The 26657-nt window shown below is 37.3% G+C and overlaps 1 protein-coding gene across 1 annotated transcript; it reads right to left on the minus strand.

Moving 5' to 3' along the window:
• Window positions 1-20464: 20464 nt before the first annotated feature.
• LOC102801558 (uncharacterized) lies at window positions 20465-26031 on the minus strand. Its single transcript, XM_006817319.3, has 2 exons — window positions 23938-26031; window positions 20465-23265 (listed from the first exon to the last, which is right to left on the minus strand). Exons 1-2 carry the CDS (start codon window positions 25970-25972, stop codon window positions 23129-23131), a joined length of 2172 nt encoding a protein of 723 aa, XP_006817382.2. The 5' UTR covers window positions 25973-26031; the 3' UTR covers window positions 20465-23128.
• Window positions 26032-26657: the final 626 nt, after the last annotated feature.

The following is a 26657-nucleotide window of genomic DNA, read 5'->3' on the forward strand; positions in this document are numbered from 1 at the left end:
GTGTCTCTTTAGATCTGGGTAACTATTCAAAATAGCTAGACATTTGCGTGTCACGTGAACACATTGCGAGTAAAATTATCAAACACACGTTGGCGTGCGTACACGGCAAAAATTGTTACAATATGCATGTAAGTATGTACAAGACACCCTCCCGTTATGATATTCTTCCCTTGGTTGTATGGAACTCGGCATATATTTTGTATTGCAGGCCCGGATGATGAAAATAGTTAAGCACACCCTCGGAAAAATGTGAAATACCGTCAGGTGCAAAACTACCAGTTTTTAGAATTAGGCATAGGATTATTCTCCTATTCAGGGGTTTACAGTTGAATCGCCGGGGAAGATGGTGAATTTTAAAGAAAACAAATCCGATTGGAGATCAATTTGTAGAAAAACAAGTTCTACAAGAAAATTTATATTTTTATAATCAATACAGTAACGTCACCGTGAACAATTTATCCGCATATTATTATGTGATATAACAGTAACCGTAAATTAAGTGCGCATTATAAACCAAATCGATTTTTACAAAATACATTTGAAAATTTATTGAAAAGACATTTCTCATGACCTGCTGTTCAATAATCGTGCACTGACGACTTATTCCAGTTTAACCACCATACAGAGATATTCTCCAAACTCGACTTATATTGATCATCTGTCTGTGGCGTGTTTTATTTTGCGGAGATTTGCACATATTCAAATTTACCGCCTCGTTTAATACATTTAAAATATAACGTCATCGAATAGCAGGCCGACAATCACGACAAACACTATATATTGATTGATAGCGTAATAAAGATGATTTTCGCAAAGCATGTAGGGAAATAACATACCTCTACGATGTACAATGTACTGCGAATAGGATCAACTGTGAGAGCGCCACTCGTGTTGACAGGATGGTGTAAAACAATGATATTTACACGTGTTGAAATCGTTGTAGAAAACCATATCGGACATTATAATATCATCGCTTTAAAACAGGATCGAACAGAGTTCTGTTGACTTTCCTTGACTCCCTCGTTCTCACTTAATCTCGCAGTAAATTTATTCTAAGGTCTACAAATTAGAATTTTATAAATCTCCTTTTCTGTTGAAATATTTGTTGGAATGTTGTATGTAGTAATCGTACAAGGCGATTGAATATGAGTATTTTAATTAAAATGCTCTGGAAATAAACATCACTGCAGTCATTTTTACTGATGGCATCAACAGAGTCTGTATTCAAGCTTAATTCAGCCTAACAAAACACCTCTTTGCAAATGATATATAAGGCCAGAGAAGCTTCTAACACTAAATATACTACAATAATTATGTTGTTGGTGTTTACTCCAATTTAATGTTCGCGGGTTGTCATTTGTTTCTCCGATGAACATAAATGGAAGTGTCACCATTCATCAAAGGGGGGAAATTGATTCAATGAATTATCAACAAATTTGTGGAGCATTATCACTTGTTTTAGTATATCTACGGTTTTTGGGCACGGTTTGCAGTATTTGTCTGGTCAAAGTTCACTGATGGTTTCCTGCATTCATGATGTTGTTGCTTTACCAATATTGATAGCAATAAACATTGTTTAAATTAAATTTAAAGCTACCTCTCTTAAAATACAAATGTTTCGTGGACACAATTAAGAGAATACCACTGTACCATGTATTTATATGGGCTCCGTGCAAGCTGTTGAGGAAAGAGCCAGTGAAAAAGGCTGAAGTCGAGAAAACAGAACAAACTCAATACTGAGCGACTGAATTTGTATATGTTGCACATGTACGGGTAGTCTTGTTACATTGTTTAGAAGAGTATCAACACCTATCCCAAAGTACAGGTTTCTGCGAGTTTTCGATCTTAGTTTCCACCGTGATGGTTGTTTGGTGGTGAAAATACCCGAATGCCCCCCCCCCCCGAGGATAACATTGCACTGATATCGCAAATGGCATGTTCTTTATAAATAGTCTGCTTCATAAATAACAACAAATAGTCAGATGTGGGTTGGTTTCTATATCAGTTTATTTCCGAAGCAAACAAAACTATCGAACTGTTCAAAAATGTCGATACCTCCAAAATACAAAGTGTATAGATAGTTAACACTAGGTGGCGCTGTACAGTGAGAATACTCGTACTTTGTGTAATGAGTAGTATCTACTACGGTCCAGAAGGGGTACTCAAAGTCAGACCTGGTACCCATGCTGAAGTATAAGTTTTCAAAAAAGCCTCTAAACACGTAATTATTTTTGTGAAATTATACCCTTTTTAAAGTGCAGAAACTTAAAATAGATACCCTATATACATACTAAAATCATACTGTTTCCAACATGAAATCACTTGTTTTCACACTTTATTACTATACACACCTCAAATAACTAAATAACACCCATTTTACGCGTTTTATTACTTCAGCTTGCGTACCATATTTTATACAGAGAACCCCTACCCCTCCCCGGGTACTGTGGGAGATGTTGCTTTTGCAAAATGTATGCGCATAGTCAGACAAGGTTACATGTGAGTAATGAAGAGCGCCACCTAGTGAAATAAGATAACGATTTTCGTGTTTTAGCCAACAGAACATAGTTGTGTGTTTAAAGATTAAAATATACATCTAGGAACTACGACGTGAATGTGTTGGCGCCCTCAACTTATATTTCTGTAAAAACCCATCAATAAATATTAGTGAATGACAAACGTATACACATTGGTTTCATTCCAAAGTACCAGATTTACTACGTCATTTTGTCGCAACAAACGTCAGGAAAGTTTGTATTCGTTGAGTGTGATATTTATGGAATATACATATATCATTTAAAATGGAAAATATGTTTTTCACCATATAGGGAGTAAAATTGTACACTTCAATTCAATATAGACACGTATAATATAGAAAACATCCTGACAAAATAGACAGTCATGTAAGATTAAGATCTGTAATATATATGAAAATAGGCGAAAACGAATATATTTTTCATAATTGCATATTTTTGCATTCATATATCTACATAAAGATAATGGAGTCAACACATTTTTGTCTACAATTGAAAACTTCGAAGTATTTCAAATTAGTTTTGATTATTCCAGTTTTGTTGCTATTCTGTCCAATGGAAATATGTCTCCCATGATGCATTGGACAGTGTCGTTGGAAGAAGTTTTAGACAAATGGCCGCCAAGATCTCGTGAGAACAAGAGAGCCACGTGACCTGTTCATCCACTCAAATAGTGTTCATTCTTTCCCGCCGTAATGTCCACTGTACAACTAACCTATGTAACCATAATATTCAGAACAGTCAACGAGATGACAGGGAAAACTGGAAAAAACAATTTGAAGGAACGAAACAAGTCATGTGACTCCCTCGCTCTCGATGGCCATTCAAAATTAATATGCATTGTAAACATGTAATTTATAATTAAAACAAATAACATTATTTCATAAAAAAATATCTATCCGTGAACAATACAACATGAAAAATAAATAAGTACATACATGGCTCCTAAAGCAACAACCAAAGAAACAAAGGCCAGCCGCAGCAAGACACCCACATAGCTCCCAGATTGAATATCATTAAAAATACTATTACAACTATTGGAGTGTTTGATTATGATATTCAAATTTGCTTGGTAGCTCACTATAACTTACAATTTAACTATATTATCTCACAATTTAAGGATTACTAAATTGAATTTATGTAGTATAGATATTTTGTTTTGTAGCAAATTTAGGTTAAATTTGTGAAAAACAAATAACACATACGTGAAAAAAAATCCAAATTCGTAAGAAAAAATCACAATTTCATTGATAATAAACAATTGACTGAATTTATACGTGTCACACTTTCTGTACACAGTGGTGCAACGTGAAAGTTGGGCTTGTTTGCAACTTTCTTCACGAATGGAGGTGCTAATAATATGTATGCAAAATAGAGAGTGACCGTACAATGTCGAATAATAGTAATACAGTAATTGCAATACGGAACTGCCATCATATATCGGAAACATGCATATATATTTTGGGTGTATTGATAAGAATATGCCAATTCTCACCACATTGTGTGAAGGAAACTACGCATTGTGTTCGAGTTTAAAACTCTTACTTATTTTCACTTCCCCCACCCCCACTAAGAACACCACAGTATTATTAAAACACAAAAAGGATATTCAAGCGTTAACTTCAAATATATTAGAATATCTGTTTTTCATTCGTCGTTATCATCCTCACAGCCTTTTATAAAATGACGATAAAGTGTTTTTCCTTTGAATGATAGAGTTCCATTTTAAGCACTTGTCTGCCATAACAGAATTATGTATATCAATATTACATACGCCGGTGATATATATATATATATTGCCCATATGTATTGGGCATCGATTCAGAGCAGCTGATGTACCGGATAATATATGGATAAGTGAGAAATAAAGTCATTGCAACAACAAGTCATGTTTGTTTGTTTTTAGACAGAGTAGTTATGCTCTTGTTTAATTGTCACCAGTGTTAAATTACGTATTTACCTCTGTGAATGTTACTTTTTTACACATCCATCTAGTGTGCGCCCATTCGTAGCAGGAGGTGCGTGTTTCGTGAAACCAGTATGGTTAGTTATGGCTCCAACACGGTCGCGAAGCATTGCTTTATCAGAATTTCCAGAGTAAGTAGCAGGAAGGGAAACTTTACAATCACCGATATTCGATTTAGATGTTTCGACTGAAGAAGACGGATATGACTCTGCTACTTTTGTATTCAACCCTGACGACGTGCACTCTATTCCTTTGACATTTGTTTTTACTGTTATTTGTAGTGATTGACTTGGCACTCCATTTGAATGAGAGCTACAGATTTGTTCAGTTTCACTGGACCGATCGTAATTGAGGGTGACCATCGGTGCTTGTTTATTACTCTCGTGACTGGCCTCTTTTTCAATCACATCAGTAATGAACACAAACATGTTTTCTGCTAAATGTGGATCATAGAGATGTTTTCCTGGCTCTCCTGTTTCTTCGCAAATACGCGTGGCCTTGTTTTGCAACCGGGCACTACAGACATCCACTTGATTGGCAAATTCTTGGCTTGTTTGGATTTCGTTATCTCTCGACATTGGTAGCTCGGGTGTAGCATTACTTGGGTTTTCTGCCACGTGTTCACCCATTTTTGATTCGTCATCACCGTCTCCAACATAATGAAGTACATCGGTGTCAATGCGCATTAAACATCTTTCGAAAAAGTTGCATCAAAACGTCTCTTGCTCTAGAAGAAGCTAGTGTATAATATTCAATCTTTTTATGTAACTGTTTAGTTTCTATGGCCTTAAGAAGGTTAGCTCTAATTTCTCGTACCTCGGACGCACACTTTGACCGCTCAATGAATGGCTCATTGCAATTATTATCCGTCTTTGCCACATTAATAAAATCACACAGGATCTGTTTTGCTATTGTGTCATTTACGATTTTCTGATCTGTGAACTTTTCCTCACCAAACAAACTATGCATCAGATCATAGGATCCTGGGCTAGCCTTGAAGGCTGGGCCGTCACGTGCCACATTGCCACTTGTCGCCAGCGGATGCAAAACATCTTGCTTTGCCTTACCAGTGCCGAGGTTCTTCGTCTCGGCAACCTTTTCTACAGGAATTCGGTCGTCATTTGCTGGCATATTACTGATTGACAACAAATTATCTGTATGAAAATTGTTTAATCTTGACAAATTACTGAATATCACACACGCTTGTCGTTCCGAGTCGGAGTAACTTTCATCACTAGTAACACTCAAGGCTGATCGTTCTAAAATCTCTATCATTTCATCTGGAGTGTAGTCTTCTTTACTCAAAGATACACCAATCTGTATCAAATATTGTGGAAGAAACCAAACCGCTTTAACAATTTTTGTAAGATTCTCTTCACTAACTTCAATTCCATTATTGATATTTCTTTGTAGTAGATTTTTTGCGTCAGCAATTGAGAGTGGAAGCATATTATAGTTTAGCGTGTAAGGTCTGGTAAGTCTAAAAGATACTCTTGATGTAATTATAAACATGACATTTTCATATACGTCTAAGAGTTCAGCTAATGTATCTAGAAAAGATGTGCGACTGTCTCTATTTTCACCAAGGGTGTCGCAATTCTGCAGCAAGAACAAATGCGTTGCGTCTGATGATTGAAGAAAGTCACAAATGTCATCACAATTCTGTTTCAATGCACCTTTGATTTCTTTAGTTAAAGCTTGTTTAAGGTAAACCTCCTTATCACCTCGGAACTGTAGAGAATATGCATGCAATGATTCACCGCCGTTTGGGATATCGTCTTGGTACGTCTTAACAATATTGTGACATACATGTCTAGCAAAAGCGTCTTTTCCGGTGTTAGGTGTACCTTGAATAAAGACCAAGCGACGACCATTGATAAGACAATCTCGTAGGTTTTGAATCTCTGCCTTGTGTCCAATGAAATATTCATCGTGGACTTTGATGTGATCATATCGGCTGTCCGTTGTCCATCTTTTCCGTTGAGGCATTTTTCATCCAGCTATGGCAATCAACTTGTCCTGTCAATACACAGACAGAAAGTGTGAAACCATCACAGAGTGAAACGCAATAAGAACTTACTCAAGGATCAATTTCAATGTTAATCAGAAGTTCTTATGCTAAGATAGCTTTAGCATTCAATGTCGCTCATTATTAAGTGCATTCATTGTTCCAAAGATAAGAAACATCAAAAATAGATTAATACTTGATTTTGACAAACTCACAAGATGTTTTTATACAATTGTATACTAATAATAAATCGACGATTTTATGCTTCAGGAGCATCTATTTATAACGCATGCAGTACAGTCCTCTTATCTGAAGGTCGGATGTCAGATACATATCTCGTTTGAGAGGAGATCAATATCTCACTTAAAACCGTTAAAGCATCACATTCACCGTATCGTGTTGTCAGTACACGATATGGGTCCAAGCAACGCATGAACCACTTGTAAAACCTATTGTTTCACTAAACGAAAAAAACACATACAGTCTATTATAAGTCACATAAAATAACTCGAGGTTGTAAAGAATTTTTTAAAAAAGCAGTACTGTTTCAACAAAACTAACCACCTGTTGTTGCCTGCCTGCTACCAACATGCTCGCGCCGTTTATCATATGCGTGGTCACAAGACAACGAACAACATAAACAACGATAGCTGTCTTAATGATGAACCATGCCAAATCTACGTCTTCTGTGAGATACTTGACAAGCATAAGCATGAAAACAATGAGTCAAATCTAAAAAAGACAGGGAATCAAAATTGATAAAGCGAATTTCTGAGAAGCAAAATGAGTTGAAGCAATTACAGGACTCTCAAAGTCTCTAAATTGCACTTTACGCTGGCGGCGACTCCAACATTCATGGCCGCCGTTTGTAATGGCATAATTTCAAAACTATGAATGATAGGAACAGTAATGTTAATATGAATATTGGAGTAATCTAGCGCGAGTTGGCAACTCTTCCCAGTAGTTCGTCTTCATACTTACTGGTGGAGTAGAGTAAACAAACACATGCACAAAAGGTTCAAACGTAACATTTTATTTTCTGTAGGGTCCGCTCAAGTGGTTAATATAACAGGTTATGTGTACACACTGTTGTGCAGTAGTAAACTTTGGATATTATAGTAAAGATATAATGCTACATAATCCAATGTCTAAGCAACTGAACGGTACAAACAAACGTGTAAATAAATCTCATAGGATCTGACTTAGATTTATTGCTAGGTAAACAATATATTTGCCATGTACAAACTGTCGTCTGATCGGGTGGCTTTTATACACTGCATTACAAAACTGGTCCCTACAGAGCTTCTATCTTCACAGATTTTTTGCACATACACATTCACAGTAACAAAAGATTTGCGTTCCGTTTTCTGAACTTTTCAATTGCTTTGCATCATAAATAGATTACATTAAATATAAATGCGATCTCATCAAATTTTCATTGTGTGTTTGTTTGTGTTCTTGTTCATACGCCAACGCCATACGGTAACTTATGGGCCAACTGTGGTACTTATATTGGCTCCGCTCTACGGTCAATCGAGGTACACAACTATGTGTTAGGGTTTCACACATTAGAATTACCAATAGTTATGAATCCATTCACACAATTGCTTGTTATCCATGGGACAAACAGAGATTATAACTAACATATAATAAAATAACACTTCAACTGATAAGCAGCGGACAGTTCTCTGGCAAATGTATCTCAAATTATCTACTACCTCTGGTTTTGGTAATATACCTTGGCATGTACGTAGTCCACGTACTCTATTTTATAAAATATGCGATTATGGCTTGCCTTTTAATATATATTTATTTCGAGACGAACATAATTTGTCGGCGTCGGACAACCAAGAATTTATTTTTTGTGTATTATTGCCGCGCTAGCTGAGCTGTTGTCATTATTCACAAAATAGTTGGAAATATATATAGCTTTCAGTGTTTGTCTCAGCTGTGAAAAAAATAGTAGTTTAATCTTGATTCCCAAGTGTGGCATGGCTGCAATCATGCAGTTACGGAGTTAGCACTGCTGGCAACTGAAATGGACTATGAGGCAGTTATAAATTATGTCTATCGTTTTTCATTTTCCAGCACACAATTATACAGCATTTCTGGCGGCAGGACATTATGAAGAAATGTTGTTTTCTTACTACTCGGACCCGACTACGTAAGCATGTACACTGTATCACATAAAGGTGCTCCTCATTGTTATAACATGACGGTTTATATGTTTTCTATACAAGCACTGCGCAATGTACAGGAACGTAGAGGTGTGATTGATTTGTAGACAAAACTGACTTAAAATTGCTAATGGAGCGACATATGACTCAAAGAAAATGCATGTACAAGGAATAAGGTGGTGTGTTTCCTCGTTGTTGGGATGACTTACCTTTAATGATGAAGATGTACCAGCAATCGCAAAACCAGGGCACTCACCGCTCTTATCTCTTATTTCGGAGACTGGCGAATTTTCAAAAATACCTGTGTTTTAATGAAGAGAACACCCACGTTACTTTGCACGCATGCGTAAACTTGAATATTTACGCCATATACGCACCTGTGTGAACCTAGATGTATATCGCTGTGCAAACAATGACGTCATTGCAATACTGTAACGCACCATTGTCCGGTATCAAATATTATCATACAGTCACTCCTAGTCATTCCTTGTACCGCGTGCAGTATCTGTAGAGATGGCGCTGTAGAAAGGGTGCCATAAAACGTTATTTTAATTTGCTGCGTTTCTGTTGTTGAAGCCACATAAATTGTTCACTCATATGCTAGAAGATTGTATTATTGAAATTCGGTGATTTTACCTACATTTCCTGTGTTTCCGCGACCGCACACCGATCGTAGTATGGGCCGCAATGTACAATATATATGCATTACATTTCAGAGGCTTGATGTTTTCATACTCAAATTTTCATTGTAATCAACAAGTTCATGGTACGTCGAAAAGTTGCAGCGGTTGTGTTAGGATTTCATTTGGGCCAGGCAGTTACAGGACTGACATACAGCATGAGTAATACAATGGATCCCACATTGGCTGGCTTCAGGTCAGGAATGTTGTGTAGACAATTTAGTGTCATACCAGTTATGGTACAACGGCCAAGTTATCATTTCTAAAAATATACAGTTTTGTGTAGTCACTAGGTATATCCTCTGTTCATATGTAGTAGATTTAAATGACGTATGTTTTGCAGAAGTGTTAATAAGGGGAAAGATTTATCGTCACTTCACTCGAAACTTATGCTTGCCATGCATATTTATGTTCTTTGAATATCACACAGGCAATAATTATTGAATTCGAGTTTACGCAATCTGATACATTTCCCCATCCCTGCAGTTTATTATCTCAGAAAACACCCCCACATTGGCGCTTGGTATCCGGGTAGTTGCGCCCGACCCTGTATGTTATCCAGTAAGCCTTTATATTTACTGGTGAAGTACAGTAAACACATACACACAAAGGGTCATTGACATACTGTACGCATTAATATATTAATATTAAACATTTTATTTTCTGATAGATCATCTTTATTATTTAGTATCTTTCCAAAAGGTCAATCTAGCACGTTATGTGTGTACACCGTTCTGCAAGAGTGAACTTTAGATTCTGTACTAAAAATATTTTAATAATGCCTTAAATATTTTAACCAATTTCTATGTAACCATGCCGTACAAACAAACTTGAAAATCATATATAATATATAAGTGATATATTAGTATATAGTTCGGTTGTCACGAACATTTTATTCTACTTTCTGTAGTTCAGTTTCAGGGGAAACAACTTCAAAAATGACCGCGCGTAGTGAGGTGACTGACCACGAAAGCGCAATGAAGGCTACAATCAATTACGGCTGCAATTAGTTATGGATTTGGCACTCCTGGCTATTGCAATGAACTGTGAGGCAGTTATAAATTATGTCTATCATTTTCATTCTACAACGCGCAATTATAGCATTTCCGGCGGAATGACATTATGATGGAGTGTTGTTTTCATACTACACCGTCCCGATTACGTATTCGTGTACATGCCATATACAGAAACATTTCACAAAAAAGGCACTCCTCATTATTATAACATTCTAAGTTATTTCTATACAAGCACTGCGCATTGTACAGGAACGTAGAGGTGTGATTGATTTGTAGACCAAAACTGACTTAAAATTGCTAATGGTAGCGCCATATGACTCAAAGAAAATGCATGTACACGGAATAAGGTGGTGTGTTTCCTCGTTGTTGGGATGACTTACCTTTAATGTTGAAGATGTACCAGCAATCGCAAAACCAGGGCACTCACCAGTCTTATCTCTTATATCGGAGCCTGGCGAATTTTAAAAAATACCTGCGTTTTAAAGAGATGACACCCACGTAATTTTGTACGCATGCGTAAACTTGGATATTTACCGCCATATACGCACCTGCGTGAACCTAGATGTATATCGCTGTGCAAACAATGACGTCATTGCAATACTGTAACGCACCATTGTCCGGTGTCAAATATTTTCATACAGTAATCATGAATCATATAGTCATTCCTTGTACCGCGTGCAGTATCTGGAGAGAGGGCGCTGTAGAAAAGCGTCATGCGTCGACCATTGTCCCATACCAGTAATTAGCATACATTCAAAATATATCATATAGTCATACCTATTGTCGCGTAAAGGATGCGTTGAAATGACACTGTGCAAAACGATATGCTACACAACGACATTAGTTGAGCACCACGAATGGTTATTTATAACATGGTTAGTTGAATCTATACATTTGAAGATATACCCAAATTACCTGCGTTTTAATGAGAAGGGCATACAAACGTAATATCACACGCTTGTGCCATCCGGGATTTTCCGGCCATATCCTCAACTGCGTGAACCAAGATAGCTTTCACAGTACAAACAATGACATCATTGCTATACAGTAACGCTTCATTGTCCGGTTTGAGTAAGTATAATACATTCACCACGTCAGGAATCCAAAGTTTAATTGATTTCCGAGTATTACGCCCTCCCTGTTAGACTTATATGCTAAATACATACATAAATACATATTAAAACGATATATATGTCGATGCTCAGAAAGCTTGAAAAACGTTACAGTTAAAAGTTTGAACAGTTCATTATTTAAGATAAAGTTTAAAAAGCAGACGTAGTGCGATATAAAAAATATTGTTCATGAATGTTTTTCATATGTTAAAATCTTACAGGTAGTCGTTACGTTATTGTATCAGCAGTGGCGGATCTAGGGGGGTTGGGGTCCGGAAAAAAACATCATTAACTTAGTCTGCAAATAACACCGAATAAACGGCAAGGTAAAGACTATGTCTAATTATAGTAAATACGTACTGCGTGCGTGACTCGAACCGGCGCTCGCGTACGGCACCTAATCGCCTAGCTTCACGCCACTACACGTCTTCCCCTCGGCCACCGGGCATCCCCAAAAAAGGATGCTTAATAACCGAGCTTATTACGTGCAGAGAACGTGAAACCCGTCCACGCGATACGCGCCACACAGCATGGCCAGAATGCGGCAAAGGCCTTCAGATCTGGCTGTAGTAGGATGGTGAAAGTAATGGTACAGCATTTTAACAGTGAATAAGTACTGAGAAATAATTTTTAAACTCATAGTTGCTGTCGACATAGGAAGTAAAGTAAGCAAATAACACCGAATAAACGGCAAGGTAAAGACTATGTCTAATTATAGTAAATACGTACTGCGTGCGTGACTCGAACCGGCGCTCGCGTACGGCACCTAATCGCCTAGCTTCACGCCACTACACGTCTTCCCCTCGGCCACCGGGCATCCCCAAAAAAGGATGCTTAATAACCGAGCTTATTACGTGCAGAGAACGTGAAACCCGTCCACGCGATACGCGCCACACAGCATGGCCAGAATGCGGCAAAGGCCTTCAGATCTGGCTGTAGTAGGATGGTGAAAGTAATGGTACAGCATTTTAACAGTGAATAAGTACTGAGAAATAATTTTTAAACTCATAGTTGCTATCGACATAGGAAGTAAAGTAAGCAAATAACACCGAATAAACGGCAAGGTAAAGACTATGTCTAATTATAGTAAATACGTACTGCGTGCGTGACTCGAACCGGCGCTCGCGTACGGCACCTAATCGCCTAGCTTCACGCCACTACACGTCTTCCCCTCGGCCACCGGGCATCCCCAAAAAAGGATGCTTAATAACCGAGCTTATTACGTGCAGAGAACGTGAAACCCGTCCACGCGATACGCGCCACACAGCATGGCCAGAATGCGGCAAAGGCCTTCAGATCTGGCTGTAGTAGGATGGTGAAAGTAATGGTACAGCATTTTAACAGTGAATAAGTACTGAGAAATAATTGTTAAACTCATAGTTGCTGTCGACATAGGAAGTAAAGTAAGCAAATAACACCGAATAAACGGCAAGGTAAAGACTATGTCTAATTATAGTAAATACGTACTGCGTGCGTGACTCGAACCGGCGCTCGCGTACGGCACCTAATCGCCTAGCTTCACGCCACTACACGTCTTCCCCTCGGCCACCGGGCATCCCCAAAAAAGGATGCTTAATAACCGAGCTTATTACGTGCAGAGAACGTGAAACCCGTCCACGCGATACGCGCCACACAGCATGGCCAGAATGCGGCAAAGGCCTTCAGATCTGGCTGTAGTAGGATGGTGAAAGTAATGGTACAGCATTTTAACAGTGAATAAGTACTGAGAAATAATTTTTAAACTCATAGTTGCTATCGACTATGAGTTTATTAACTTAGTCTGGCGATTTTAAAGTTTGGACCCCCACCCCCTAAAAAATCGTGTATCCGCCCCTGACCCGCAAACAGAAGACGGTCTCCTACTACGTCGGCGATGGCGCTGTTTTCGCAGAACTTCAACGTTTCAATGGAATTATGCAGTAGATGAAACTTGAATCCAGGCGTTTTTTTTTGTCATTACTCTTGTTTTGAAGCACTACAGTACATCGGTTGGCTCTATTTCTTGTTATACCGTGTGATGTGGGTGGCTACTATAGCGGTATTTAGCAGGTAGCATAGTAGTCGATGTACAGAAGAAGTACGTTTTTCTCTTGGTGGGCCAAGGCAGTACCAGCGAATAGGAATATGATCTATTTCAAGCAATACTGATATTACATCATTGAGTGCTTTAAACAAAGGTAACAGTCTAGGGCACTCCAGAAAAATGTGCAACAAATCATGTTTATCATTGCAGTATGGACATTTATCAGAATTACGGATAATAGATTTTCGTAGAAAGCCACCTGTTGGATAGGCTCTGTATAATAATCGCCACTGTAGGTCTCCGTCCTTTTTAAGGATTGGTGTTACATACGTATCTATAAAATTTGGTTTTATATCTGTACTATACCATGGAGTGAATCTTCATCAGTAGTTATATTTTCTAGGTGATACTAGAAATTCATAGAGCGAACCCTTTTCAAGTTTATATAGAGGATAATGTAAAAGCACTCCCTGGTTATCAGCTCAATATATAATCTCACAATGATATGAATTGAGCATTTTCGAGTCGTCCGGCTTAGGTCCAATCTGATTAAAATAAGATCCTTGTGGGGATATGTTTATATTTTTTTCATTTTATTAAAATTATTGTTTGTTTATTGTTTTATTTGTTAATATATTTGTTTTCATTCCTTTCTACGAGTTTTTTTTTTCGTTCGCGAAATCATGTACGGCGGAATTACAAAAAAAACACAAAATCAAAATCAAAGTAAAATAATGAAATAAAAAAGCATTAATAACAAAAGTAATAAAAAATAAAATAAAAATAAATGTATAGCCAAAATAATTAAAGCCCGTACACTACATCAGATTTTAATCAGATTGGCTTAGGTCCGCCATTAAGAGAATGTTTCCATTCTAACGGAATTGCTCTTTTTACCACATCAAGAGCCATATCTAAGATTCGCCGTGAATATATGGGTACAAGGCATTCGGGCTCTAACCAACCACTGTCATCAATCAAGTCCAATCTTTTTTTTTTTTTTTTTTTTTTTTTTTTAGTGTAAAGTAGATATTTAATTTGCCTGAATCGTAAAACAGGCTAATAAACTAATTGTCAACAACAACTCATTGGTAACGCGTTCAATGACGTGCTAGCACTAAAACTAACATTTTGACTTATACACAAGGAGTATGTTATTAACAGAATCAAAGGCTTACTGAAATATGTGTATACACAATCAACCTAAATGTTCAAGTGAAAACTGTCAATGAATAAACATATCTTAAAAGATTACTTTGTGTTTACCGACGATTCACCTATCAATGATATGTTTATTATACAACCCCCAGAGCGAAAACTGCGACAAAATACTATTTGTTACATGTTGTTTTTTTCCGGGGTTCTGAACCGCGAGTAACCCCGGTGGCAGCCATTTTTTCCAAGGTCGAACAAGGACACCTATAGTGCATAACGAGGACACACTTAGCATTAATCTACACGCAATTTCAATCGCCTTTACTGCGTATGTTGTTTGACCTGCATTCCTTTGAAGGTCCATATACTATAACAGGCGAGTTATTGTGTGTACCCTATAGTGACATTGTATTAGTACTTAACGAAGCTGTTACAACGAACTGTTAATATGCTAATATGCTGACTCAATGTATATATAAATTCATGACATATGTGGGGAACCCTTATCAAATAAAAATACATTTAAAATGCATTTACAATGCGTTTTTATTTACACATTTTAATGCATTTACATGTGTTTCAAAGGTGTTTGAAAGACATTTTACACGGCGAAAAAACGCCCTTTAATGCCATATTTTCGACACTTGGAGCGATGAAGTTAATGCATTTTGAATATGTTAAAAATGCGTTTTAAGTATGTTTATTATATTTGGCCATATTAGTTTGTAAATAAACAATAGTACTAGTTTCACTATGTACGGCTTTTTAAATGCATTCATACAATTCCGTGAACATGACTTGATAAACAGCAGTTGAACCAATCTTAGTAATTCCGGCTACTTTGAAGTGCACCAGTTTTAATGGTGTTCTTTGTACGTGATTCAAATAGTGTTGAATGTAACTTAGACGGTAACAAGATATGCGAGTATGGAGGTCAATCAATCCTTGGCCACCCGCCCTGACCGGGGGATAAACAATTTCTTTACGAATCCAGTGTCGACCATTCCAAAAAGAGTTTAGAAACAGCTCTTGAAGCTCATCAATGATCTTGTTGGGCGAACATAAGGAAACAAATTTATGAATCAGTTTAGACACAACGATCTGGTTGACAACTAGAGTGCGCTCTCTATAATACATCAAGGGTGAAAATTTTCCAACCACTCAAGTTTGGTCCTGGTATTGTTAATCACGGCGTACGTTCAGTATGTCATTGTCCGATTTTTCATGTGCTCTTTTAGCAAACTTTTTGTTTTTAATTGTTTGTTTTATAGTGAGCCTTCAGTCTAAAGAGCATGCGCATAACAAGTGCTTTACCATTGATTGGCATCTCGACATTTTTTAATTACATTATTGATAGACCTGATAAGTAAAGCAAGGTCGGAGCAAAAACCAAGTGCAAATTCAACAATTCTTTTGTTGTGATATGACTTTTTTATGAAAGCCAACACCGACGCTTGGTCTAACAGTTTGTCTTTAGCTGAATCACTAGTGCTCATTTGAGATATATCAGAAATGTCTGATGAGATAGACTCTGCATCATCCCCATTATCAGGGGGGCTACCATGTTCGTCAAACTTGCTGTCAAAGACATCAATAAATTGTGGGACTGGACTGAGTGACGGACAAGGGCCAGGCTAGTACCGACTCCTCAATGGTATGTATGCCATCCATGCTGACTGACAAATCATCAGTTACTACGTCGGTCGTATCCATACTATTTTTAGTTGATTTTGAGAATCAGGAAAGTCATTCTCGTTATTGTTTGCATGTACAACAGACTTGTGTTTTTTATTCACAATGCTCACGTTATTAATTTCATTATTTTCAACATCATTATTAATATTTTTAATTATTGATTCATTTTGAGTGTCATTGGCAAATGTGACCATATCAATCGGGTTTTTCCAGGGTTCAATATTTTTAACAACTTCTATGACCTTAGTGTTGGGGTATATGTTGGACCCGATAATGTAACAATTACCGATAATGTATCATTAACCGATAATGTAACACGAATTAACCGATATTGTTATAGAAACCGATAATGTAACAACACGCAACCGATAGTGTAACAAAAAAAGCAACCGATAATGTAACAACAAATAACTGATAATGTAATAGATTATTTTCCAACTGATAACGTAACAAGATGATTACCGATAATGTAATAACATATTTCCAAATAGAAAAATCAATATTAACGACATGTCAACATATGTGTGGGCACCTAATTTTGGGAGTCGGGATTCTATTATTCACGATTTTTATTATTGTTTTCTGGTAATCTCTAACACACTATTTTTTCGGTGTAAGATTGACCTCTAAAGAAGTAAATCACATGACATACGACCTTTGTGCATTGCAATAATGAATATTCATGCCAATGAGTTACTGATTTCCCGCCAACTTGGCCACATAGGAGTAGTAACCATTATTGAAGCTTTTCACACATTCAAGTCTGCTGTTTCGACAATAACGACAGCACTGTGTTGATTGATGTAATGATATAAATGAGAGAACGGGGGAAAATAACATAACTATGCTATCTGTGATGGATACATTGTCTAACAGAAGCACGTACAGGGAACAGTGCCAATTAGATAAACAGTCAGAGCGCCGCCAGTTTGCGTGGTTGATGTAGAGCAATGCAATGTGTCGTACAACGTGACGTAGGCACCGAAACTAAAGTGCATTGAAATGATAAATATTTACGCCTGCCCTGTAAGTTACTGATTTCCCGGCAATTTGGACACATAGAAGTGGCCATCTTAGCATCAGAGTTACTTTAGCATGAACTCATGTCATCATTGTACAGTGTCCGACTGCACGGTGTAGTTCCGTTCGGATATTCCTCCTTCTACAAACACAGTGCGGTAATTCTATTCATAACCGTGTATGTCACGTGGTTGCGCGATAGAAAGTTTACCGACCAATAGAAAGCTTTGTTACAATGACTGCCAGTAAGCGCTTGGATCTTTGCGTTTCCGATGTCTTTGGCTTCATTTCTGCCAATATATGTTGCAGTGACCTCATGAAATTTGAGGTATAACACCTAGTCTTCTACAATAGTCAGCAGTGGCGACAACACAATTACCACACTCGATGGTCGAAAGGCCGGTAAACCATAATAACATAAGGATTTACTATTTCCAGTGCGACAAAACAGACTCGGCACTAAGTACAGTTTGAATAGCTTTGGTCTGAATATCTGTGAGTTGCATGATGTATGGATATCGTCGCTGTATTGCCTCGACATCCAAGCCAAAAAAGCTTCCACTGTGCGCAGCGACATTTATTCTCAGGTCAGGCATTTTCACCGCCTGGCAACCATGGTGAAAACAAAGACCAATAAATTCTCAGAAAACGGTATTTTGGGACGGTTGTTGACACCCCCCTGAACAGTGTAACAAGATTACCCTACATATGCGACATATTTCAATTTGGTTGTTTAGAATTTCTTCAAATGTATATTTGTGTTGTTTCCTCGATTTTAGCTATTTTCACCGGCTCGCACAGAGCCCATAGAAATACATGGTAGAGTGGTGCGCGTCTCGTGAATTGGCCCCGCCTTGAAAATTTCAATAGCTTTCCAAGCGCGTTGTAGAAAGAAGCAATATGATTGGCTGTTGGTACTAAACTGATTCTAAACTGTGAGGGCATTGTCACATACACATAGTCCTAATGAAATACTTCAAGGTGATAGTGGAGTGCTTCACCGGAACATTCACCTTGAAAATTCAAGATGACCGTAACTCGAACAATTCAGCATTTCCTCCGCACGTGCCACTCTACCCAAGGCTTGTAAGTACAAGGATCGCGCGAACCCCGAGGCACGCTGCGTGATTGGACATTGGACAATTACATGGTTGGAGCGCGGACGTTTTGCTTGTCGAAACATTTGTACACTATCTGATACATTGGGAAAAATTACAAGTCACCATGTAAAATCTTATTTAATCCCATGAGGCAATTCAGTGTTTTATTGTGGGTGTTTGATCATAGTGACATACATTGACACACAGATGATTAGGTCTGGCGTGTTAGTTTGTTTAAGTGACGCCGGTATGATAGAACCGGTTCCAGTCATGAATTTTTATTTTCAGTGATCAATCGTTTTCGCCAGGCAAGGTCCGTTTATTCGACGATTGCCTCACTGCCACACCTCAGCATATATTGTTTGCAGTAGCCAACGAATATTTGAGTGCGCCCTCTTTGGCAATACTAACATATTTCCTGTATTTACGCTAAATTTGATTGGGCACGTGCTTTAGAGACGCCTCCAATCAGATCTATGCAATTTACTGAAGTCTAATACGTGGTTTCTTGTTGGAATCCAGCACGGGTTCGAGTGATTCGTCGCCACTTCAGATCGTCTATAGAGGCTGTAAGCATTGTAGGCTATTGCGTGTGTACGAGTGTGGGCTTGTCGCACTTTGTTGTCCAAGTACAGTTATATGTTGTTAATAAAGCTTCCAAATCCTAGATATATGTCTTCTACTAGTACATGTTTATTTGTCTGAAATCCACTGAAACATTGTTTCATTGGTGGACGTGTATTCTGTTTCCGCCATTGACAACAATGTCATCAATAATTTTGTTGCTGCCGGGTATTCTATTGTCACACTGTCCCACCATAGAATTGACATTCGTTGTGGAACTGTCTGCTTTGGTAGGCAGTCATAATTTTAGCCACAGACAATGGACGCGGATTTCAAAACACGAAATAAGTACCCAATATACGTGGCTTCGAAATATGCATCACCCCCTTTAGAAGTTCTTCCGTGATTTAAAATAGTGTACATGACGTCATTCACGGCGTGGTTATTGTTTTAATATGCGGGTGTATAACAACCAGTTCTATATTTCAATTTCAATGACGTTGGTCACTCCCTGTCTATGACGTCATTTTAACGTCATAGAATCTAGATGTTTCATGGTGAGTCGTGTATTTCTTTACGTACAGTTAATTGTAGCAATGTTGTGATACTGACGATCTTTTTTAGTTCAATCATTTCGCCAAAATCATATCAAGTCTATTTTTTCTTCAGATAAACACATTAAATTTCGATCAATTATGTTTCTTACCAACTTTTTACTATTGTACCACATTTTTGAAGCTCCTCATACATTTCATAAAAGTTTGCTGCTTCGGAAATCACAACAAACTCTGTGTTGATCGACAGAGATGAGGGCATGGAAAAAGATAACAGAGCGAAGCTATATTAGGGATACAGTGCCCAATAAAAGTGCGTACAGGGACTTTAGTAAAAAGTGGGAGAGCCGGCAGTTAGCATGGTTGGTGTAACTGTGCAATGTGAAGTTCGTACAATAACGTGCCGTAGTCGCCGAATTATTGTAAACAACTAATGTGTTATACGCTGTATATGGACCTATATCGAACATGGAGACTGTGCTGCTTTAACGCAGGTCGATATTTTCCCATTAATATTACCCTGTCAGCGATAATTGGGGCCTACTTGAATGAAACATTCATTCAGAATGATAGTTCGTTCTTTTTTCTGTATAACACTTAGATAAAGGCTTTCCGTTGTATACATTGTGAAATTCTTTCGTTTTTACAAAGTAAAATTGTATTTATTAAAGTCAGTGTTTATACGCGAGTTGTTGAGCGCATTTTATATTTTTTAATTTCATTCAGATGTTTGCAGTCATAATTCAAAACAAATGAAATGGACAAACAGAGAAATACGACTTGTCTTTTACACACAGTTAGTAATTATCACATGACACTGTCGGCTATAAATAATCATACTCCATAAATAAAGTCAGATGTGGGTTGACTTCTATATCAGTTTATTTCATCAAACATGGTAGTAACACATATCCAGATTCACTATATATCACAGTGATAAATCAACCTTATATTTTTATGAAGCAAATAAAACTATCAACCAGTTCAAACATGTCGTTGCATCCAAAGTTGTGTATAGTTAACATAAGATAGCACTGTACTGAGAGAACGCTTAGTTTTTTTCGTGTAATGAATAATCACTGCGGAAATGCAGCCCACATGGTTAGACATGCATACTGCAGGGCGCCTTTGAGTGAAAGATGTAACGACTTTCGTTTTTTAAGCCAACGGAACTTAATTGTGTTTACAGAATACAATTCACATTTCCACGAACTGATCTGTGACGTAAATGAGTGAAAAGAAGGGCGACGATATTATGTTGTTTTGTAGTAAGCCATCAATGAATAGGAGTGTTTTTATTGGTTTACTGTTTATTCGTAATGAGGAACCAAAATCTCCATAATCGGTCACATTGATTTCATCTCAAACTACAGGATGCCTTACTTAATTTTTCGCAGCAGAATTCGAAATTTGTATTGTACAATTGACTAATTCAATCATTGGATGTAACGCCACGTACACGAACACGTTGACGCTGTCTAATACAAATATGCTAGTACAGTTGAGAGAAAGGTATATTGAATATATATATATATTTCATTTAAAATATTCTTTTTGCAGCATATATATTAAAAACTAACACCTTAGTCCAACACACATGCATAATACAAAGAATTAAAACGAAACAGACAATCAAAAATGTTTAAGATTCGTCACAGTAATATATAAAATCATTTGGACCAAATTAAAGATCATTGTATATATACGGAATCGTATTATCTGGATACAGACAACAAGGTCAATGGGGTCAAAGGAAATTGTTCCTACAACCAAAGATGCCGAAATGTGACGTGACGACGGAAAAAGTTAGAAACTATTTGAGAGATAGAAAACAATTTCGAGGTACATTTACATTTAAGGTATATTTAGCTCTAGTAGCATTATTCAATAAAATAAGTTAGCACCAAATAAAAACACACTATAATACTACATATATACTTTAAATACATAATAAGATTTTATAAAGAAAAATATATATTCTTCTATAAAATAACCACTCTATAATAATACAAAATAAAAATAAATTAATACTTCAATGGCTCTTAGGACAAAAATAAAGCTGTTTAAAAATAACTTTAAAAAAAACTTAAAGGTCAGCCTCAATGAGACACCCACATAGCACTCTGGTTAAAACAGCTTGTTCACCGACAATCAATAACAGTACTATTGCCACTATACCATACTAAATATGACCTACATTTTAAAATTCAGATAAAATTATTTCAATACAATTTGAAAATGCGATTATTACATAACATTAGCAAAGTGTTAACAACATTGTTAACATTGCTCAGTAATTCACTTTAGCTTCAGCAATTTAGCTTTAGTATCTCATAATTAATTAAATAAATAAGTCATTGCATTTATGTATTATTGCCTATGGTTGGTAGCATTATGAAGCGTTATCTTGTCATACTAATACACATGTAATCATGGAATCGAAACATCGTGGAGTTTCATTCTATTACCATAAACAAAATTACAATTTTATTGAATAGAATCAGTTGACTGATATAATATTGCATCAGTACAAAATAGCGGACTCAGACTTCCATCACGCAATAGACTTACATTCCTTCCCACATTAAGGTGTGACTTGATTTATTCCTAATATTTATGATATATGCAGGTATATTATGGTACCCCACCACAGAAGGAAGCTAACATTGTGTTCGAGCAGAGTAACATTTAGTAATTACAAGAATAATGACTAAATTTACGCAGATAGATACACCATTTAATCGAATAAAACATGTAGAATATATAATTGAAGTAATATATTTTCTAAATCTATCAGATTTTATAATGTTAAAATAACGATGCCGACAAAGTGCATACATCATAGAAATAGAACGTGTTAAGTATAATTATATAATATTAAAAAACAGTACCAGAATGCCATGTATCGTTAACGCGCTGTGCATACGGTGCCAGACATCGGCAAGTGTGACTAGTGGTAAAAATGAGAAATATAAAAATAAAATAATATACAAGAAATATAAAAATGGAATAAAAGTAAATCAGCCTAAAGCGTCCATATGGGGAATAAAGAAAATATTAACCGCATGAAATGTACTTCGGGCATACAGACATTCCGAGCGCTCTATTTTGTGTGTGCCTTGGCATAAGGGTACTTATTTTAGGTCGGTGGCCGTTATCAGGTTATGGCAGTGTTTGAATGAAGCAATGGCTGAATTGTTAGTAGGCATCTACATTAGATACATTTTTTTTTCTCTTGGCAATTGAGGAAAAAGCTAACAATAATTTTACGAAAACATAACGTGAAAATATTAAATACTTGGTTAACATTTCGCTCATAATCAAATTGGTACACGAGAGCTCTATAGTACTGGGGACAACCAAAGAATGTTGGAATTTAAAAATCAGTGGTAAATTGTTCTCAATTTAATTTTTTTTTTGGTAGCACACTTCTTAGTCGTTGTTACACACACAAAAGGATACGTATGTGTAGTCCGTACCGTCTTGCTGGCATGGCATGGATTTGATGTTTGAAAGAACGCTTTTTATTCGCCATTATCATCCTCGCAGCCTTTTATGAAATCATGGTGCTTTACATTGGTGTTGCTTGGACTGGCAGGGTTTCTCTTTAAGGAACCACTGGCCATAGCAGGCGTTGTAGACGTATGAATCGGTAGTTTGGCTGCGAAATAAAAATGTTACATTCAATAATATTACATAATTCAACGCTATATTACAAGTGTTTACTACAGTTAGTGGGTTGCCTGTGGGTATTCGGTCTCTGCCACATGCAAAATGCTTGATCTCAATCCGACTGTCTATGATATTTGGATTCATTTATGCTATATTATTCATGGTGAAGCATTTAATTTGTATATTTTTGTAAAAAACATGATATGTTACAGCACGTGTTATAAATAGATACGAAAACGTTGTCAAACACAAAAAGTAGTCCGCGTTTGAGTACAGTCGTTCAGTTGCTTTCTTTGGAACGTTTAAGGACAGAAACGCATGAATACAATTAGCAATATGATACTGTTAAAACGAGGCGAATAAAGCTCAGACACTGAGCACAATAAACGTGTTCTACTGTGTGAAGAAATGTTCAAACGTTCACTGTACAGAATACAGAATATTAAAATAAGCCTACGGTAGAAAATGATTTGATATGTTTAGTCGTTGCTTGGAGGTTGATTCCTACTTCATCAAGAATTAAAGATGGGGAATATTCACCCGCTACATGTGGATGGAAACTTTAGCCGTACTGTCTTCGTGCACAATTAAGTATTGTAATCACCTTATATCATGAGCATTGTTACTATCGTGTATAATCAAGACATGGCTATGCATTTACCTGTATGACTATTACTTTGTTTTTCAGATCTATTTAGTGTGGGTCCAACCTTAGCGGCAGGTGTGGGTATCTCAGAATCATCCGCGTTTCCAGAGTGAGCAGGTGAGGGGAAAATCTGCCTTTCATTGACTTTTGATTTAGATAACTCGACTGATGGGTGTAGCGGCTGACCTGTTACATTCTCACTAAGTCCTTGCGCCATGCACTCTATTCCTTTAACATCAGCGTTCACTATTAATTGTTGCTCTCGTATGTCACTTTGATTCTGTTGCTCAGCATCAATGGACCGATGATGGTTGATACTGAGCACAATTCTCTGTTTCATACCCTCCTGGCCAGCCAAGCTTTCAGCGACATCGTTGTTTTTCACTAACAAGTCTGCTATATTAGGATCGCATGGGTGGTGCTTCTTAGGTTCACCTGTCTCTTCGTAAGATGTTGTGCGACCACGTGTGGCTTGGTTGCGCATCCGGGCACTACCGTCATTCAGTTGATTGGACATTTCTTGGTTGGTTTGAATCTCTTTATTTTGTAACAGTGGTGTCTCATGTGTAGCCCTACTTGGATGTACTACTGCCACATGTTTACCGAGACTAACACACTCTGTAGCATCGGCAAGATCTGCCTCATATTCATCGCTTTGTATTGGTTCTTTCTTTGGCGATTTCTCATCAACATATCCATACGGATCCAAATGAGTGTGTATGAGGTTTTCACATCTTTCGAAATACTCCTCATAACATTTTCGTGGCCTTACAAAATTAGTCAGGATTGTTTTTGCTATATTAGAAGCTAGTTTATAAGAACGATACTTTTCATCTAACTGTTTAGCTGCTATGGCCTTGAGAAGGTTATCCCGCATTTCTCGTAACTCAGGATCGTACTTTGATAATTCAATGCACGACTCAGTGCTTCTAGTAGCATTATTTGCAACTTCTCTTAAATCACGTACGATTCCTCCTGCAATTGTGTCATTGGTGATTTCTTTGTCTGTGAACTTCTCGACACCAAACATACTACGCATGAAATCATATGACCCAGGACTAGCGATAAAGTCTGCACCATCACGTGCCACATTGCCACTGTTCACCAGAGGGTGCAAGAAATCTTGCTTTGCCCTACCAGTGCCGGTGTTCATCGTCTCTGCAACCTGTTCCACGGGGAAGGGTTGATCTTCTTGTAATTTGTGAGAACACAATGTGAATTCCTCCGTAAGAAACGTGTTTAATTTATTAACACCAGACATTGTCAGACACACATGTCGATCAGAATCTGAGTAACTTTCATCACTAGTAACACTGACGGGTGATCGTTCTAAAATCTCCACCATTTCATCTGGAGTGTAGTCTTCTTCTCTCAACGATACACCAATCTGTATCAAATAATGTGGCAAGCACCAAACACCTTGAACAATCTTTGTAAGAGTCCCATCACCAACCGTGGCTTTACTTTTTATGTTCCTTTGCAGTAGATTTTTTGCGTCAGCAGTTGAGAGTGGGAGCATATTATAGTTTAGTGTGGTAGGCCTGGTAAGTCTAAACGACACTCTTGATGTAATTACGAATATGACATTTGTATGCGAGTCTAAGAGTTCAGCCAATGTATCTAGAAACGACGTGCGACTGTCTCTGTTTTCAGAAAGTTTATCGCAATTCTGTAGCAAGAACAAATGCGTTGCGTCTGATGAGCGGAGAAAAGTATCAAGGTCTTCAAAATCCTGTCCTAATGCTGCGCGGATCGTCTCAGTCAACACTTGTTTAAGAAGAACCTTTCCAACCAGATACAACTGTATAGAATAAGCGTGTAACAACTCTCCGCCATTCTGTACATCATCTTCGTACATTTTAACGATCCCGCGACATACATGTCTGGCAAACGCGTCTTTTCCTGTTTTGGGTGTACCTTGCAAAAAAATCAAGCGATCACCATCACCGACACAGTCACGTATGTACTTGCACTGTTGTTCCCGTCCAATGAAACAGTCATCAATAGGGCGGATGTGATCATAACTGCTGACCTTTGCACGTTTAGGCATTTTTCCCCACCAGGTTTCAATATTATAATAATATCCACTTCAGGCTACATCAATTCGAGCTGAAAATAAGCAATAATTTAAAAAATCAGATCATCAGAAACCAAGTATCGTTCATCGTATAATTTTGCAATAAGATCCTTGATAAACTAACTCGACAACATTTCATTCACTAATACATTTTGTCAAGTTTCGAACATGTCAAAATATATCGGCTCGTCAAACGTATTTCCGTGAAAATGCTGATGTACCGACCCCCAGCCATGTATTCCACTCTAAATTGTACATTTACAGGACTGGCATGCGGTTTGAAAGTATCGGCCTTGGCTGTTATTATATTGATTTCAATGTGTTTGAGCAGTAATTATATACTCATGGAATTGCGGCAAATCAAAATTGCTAGGAAATATGGGTTTGAAGTCTTGGCTCAAATTTTTGATCAACGATTTTGAACTAAATACAACCTTCAAGTGAAAAGTTGTTTTCCAATTTATGTATACAGACCTGATTTTCAAAATAGGTACGTTTCTCTGTTCATGATCGTGAAAACTTATCCATAGGTACACATTTAATTTAAATATTATAAACAGTTTATATTCATTGGTAACCTCCCAAATAAACAACAGTAATCCATACTCTACTTCACCTGAGCTACCAGGTATGAACAGCACATAAAACGTAATCGATT

Source organism: Saccoglossus kowalevskii, chromosome 17 (assembly GCF_978046115.1).
Source record: "Saccoglossus kowalevskii chromosome 17, keSacKowa6.1, whole genome shotgun sequence".
Taxonomy (NCBI): domain Eukaryota; kingdom Metazoa; phylum Hemichordata; class Enteropneusta; family Harrimaniidae; genus Saccoglossus; species Saccoglossus kowalevskii.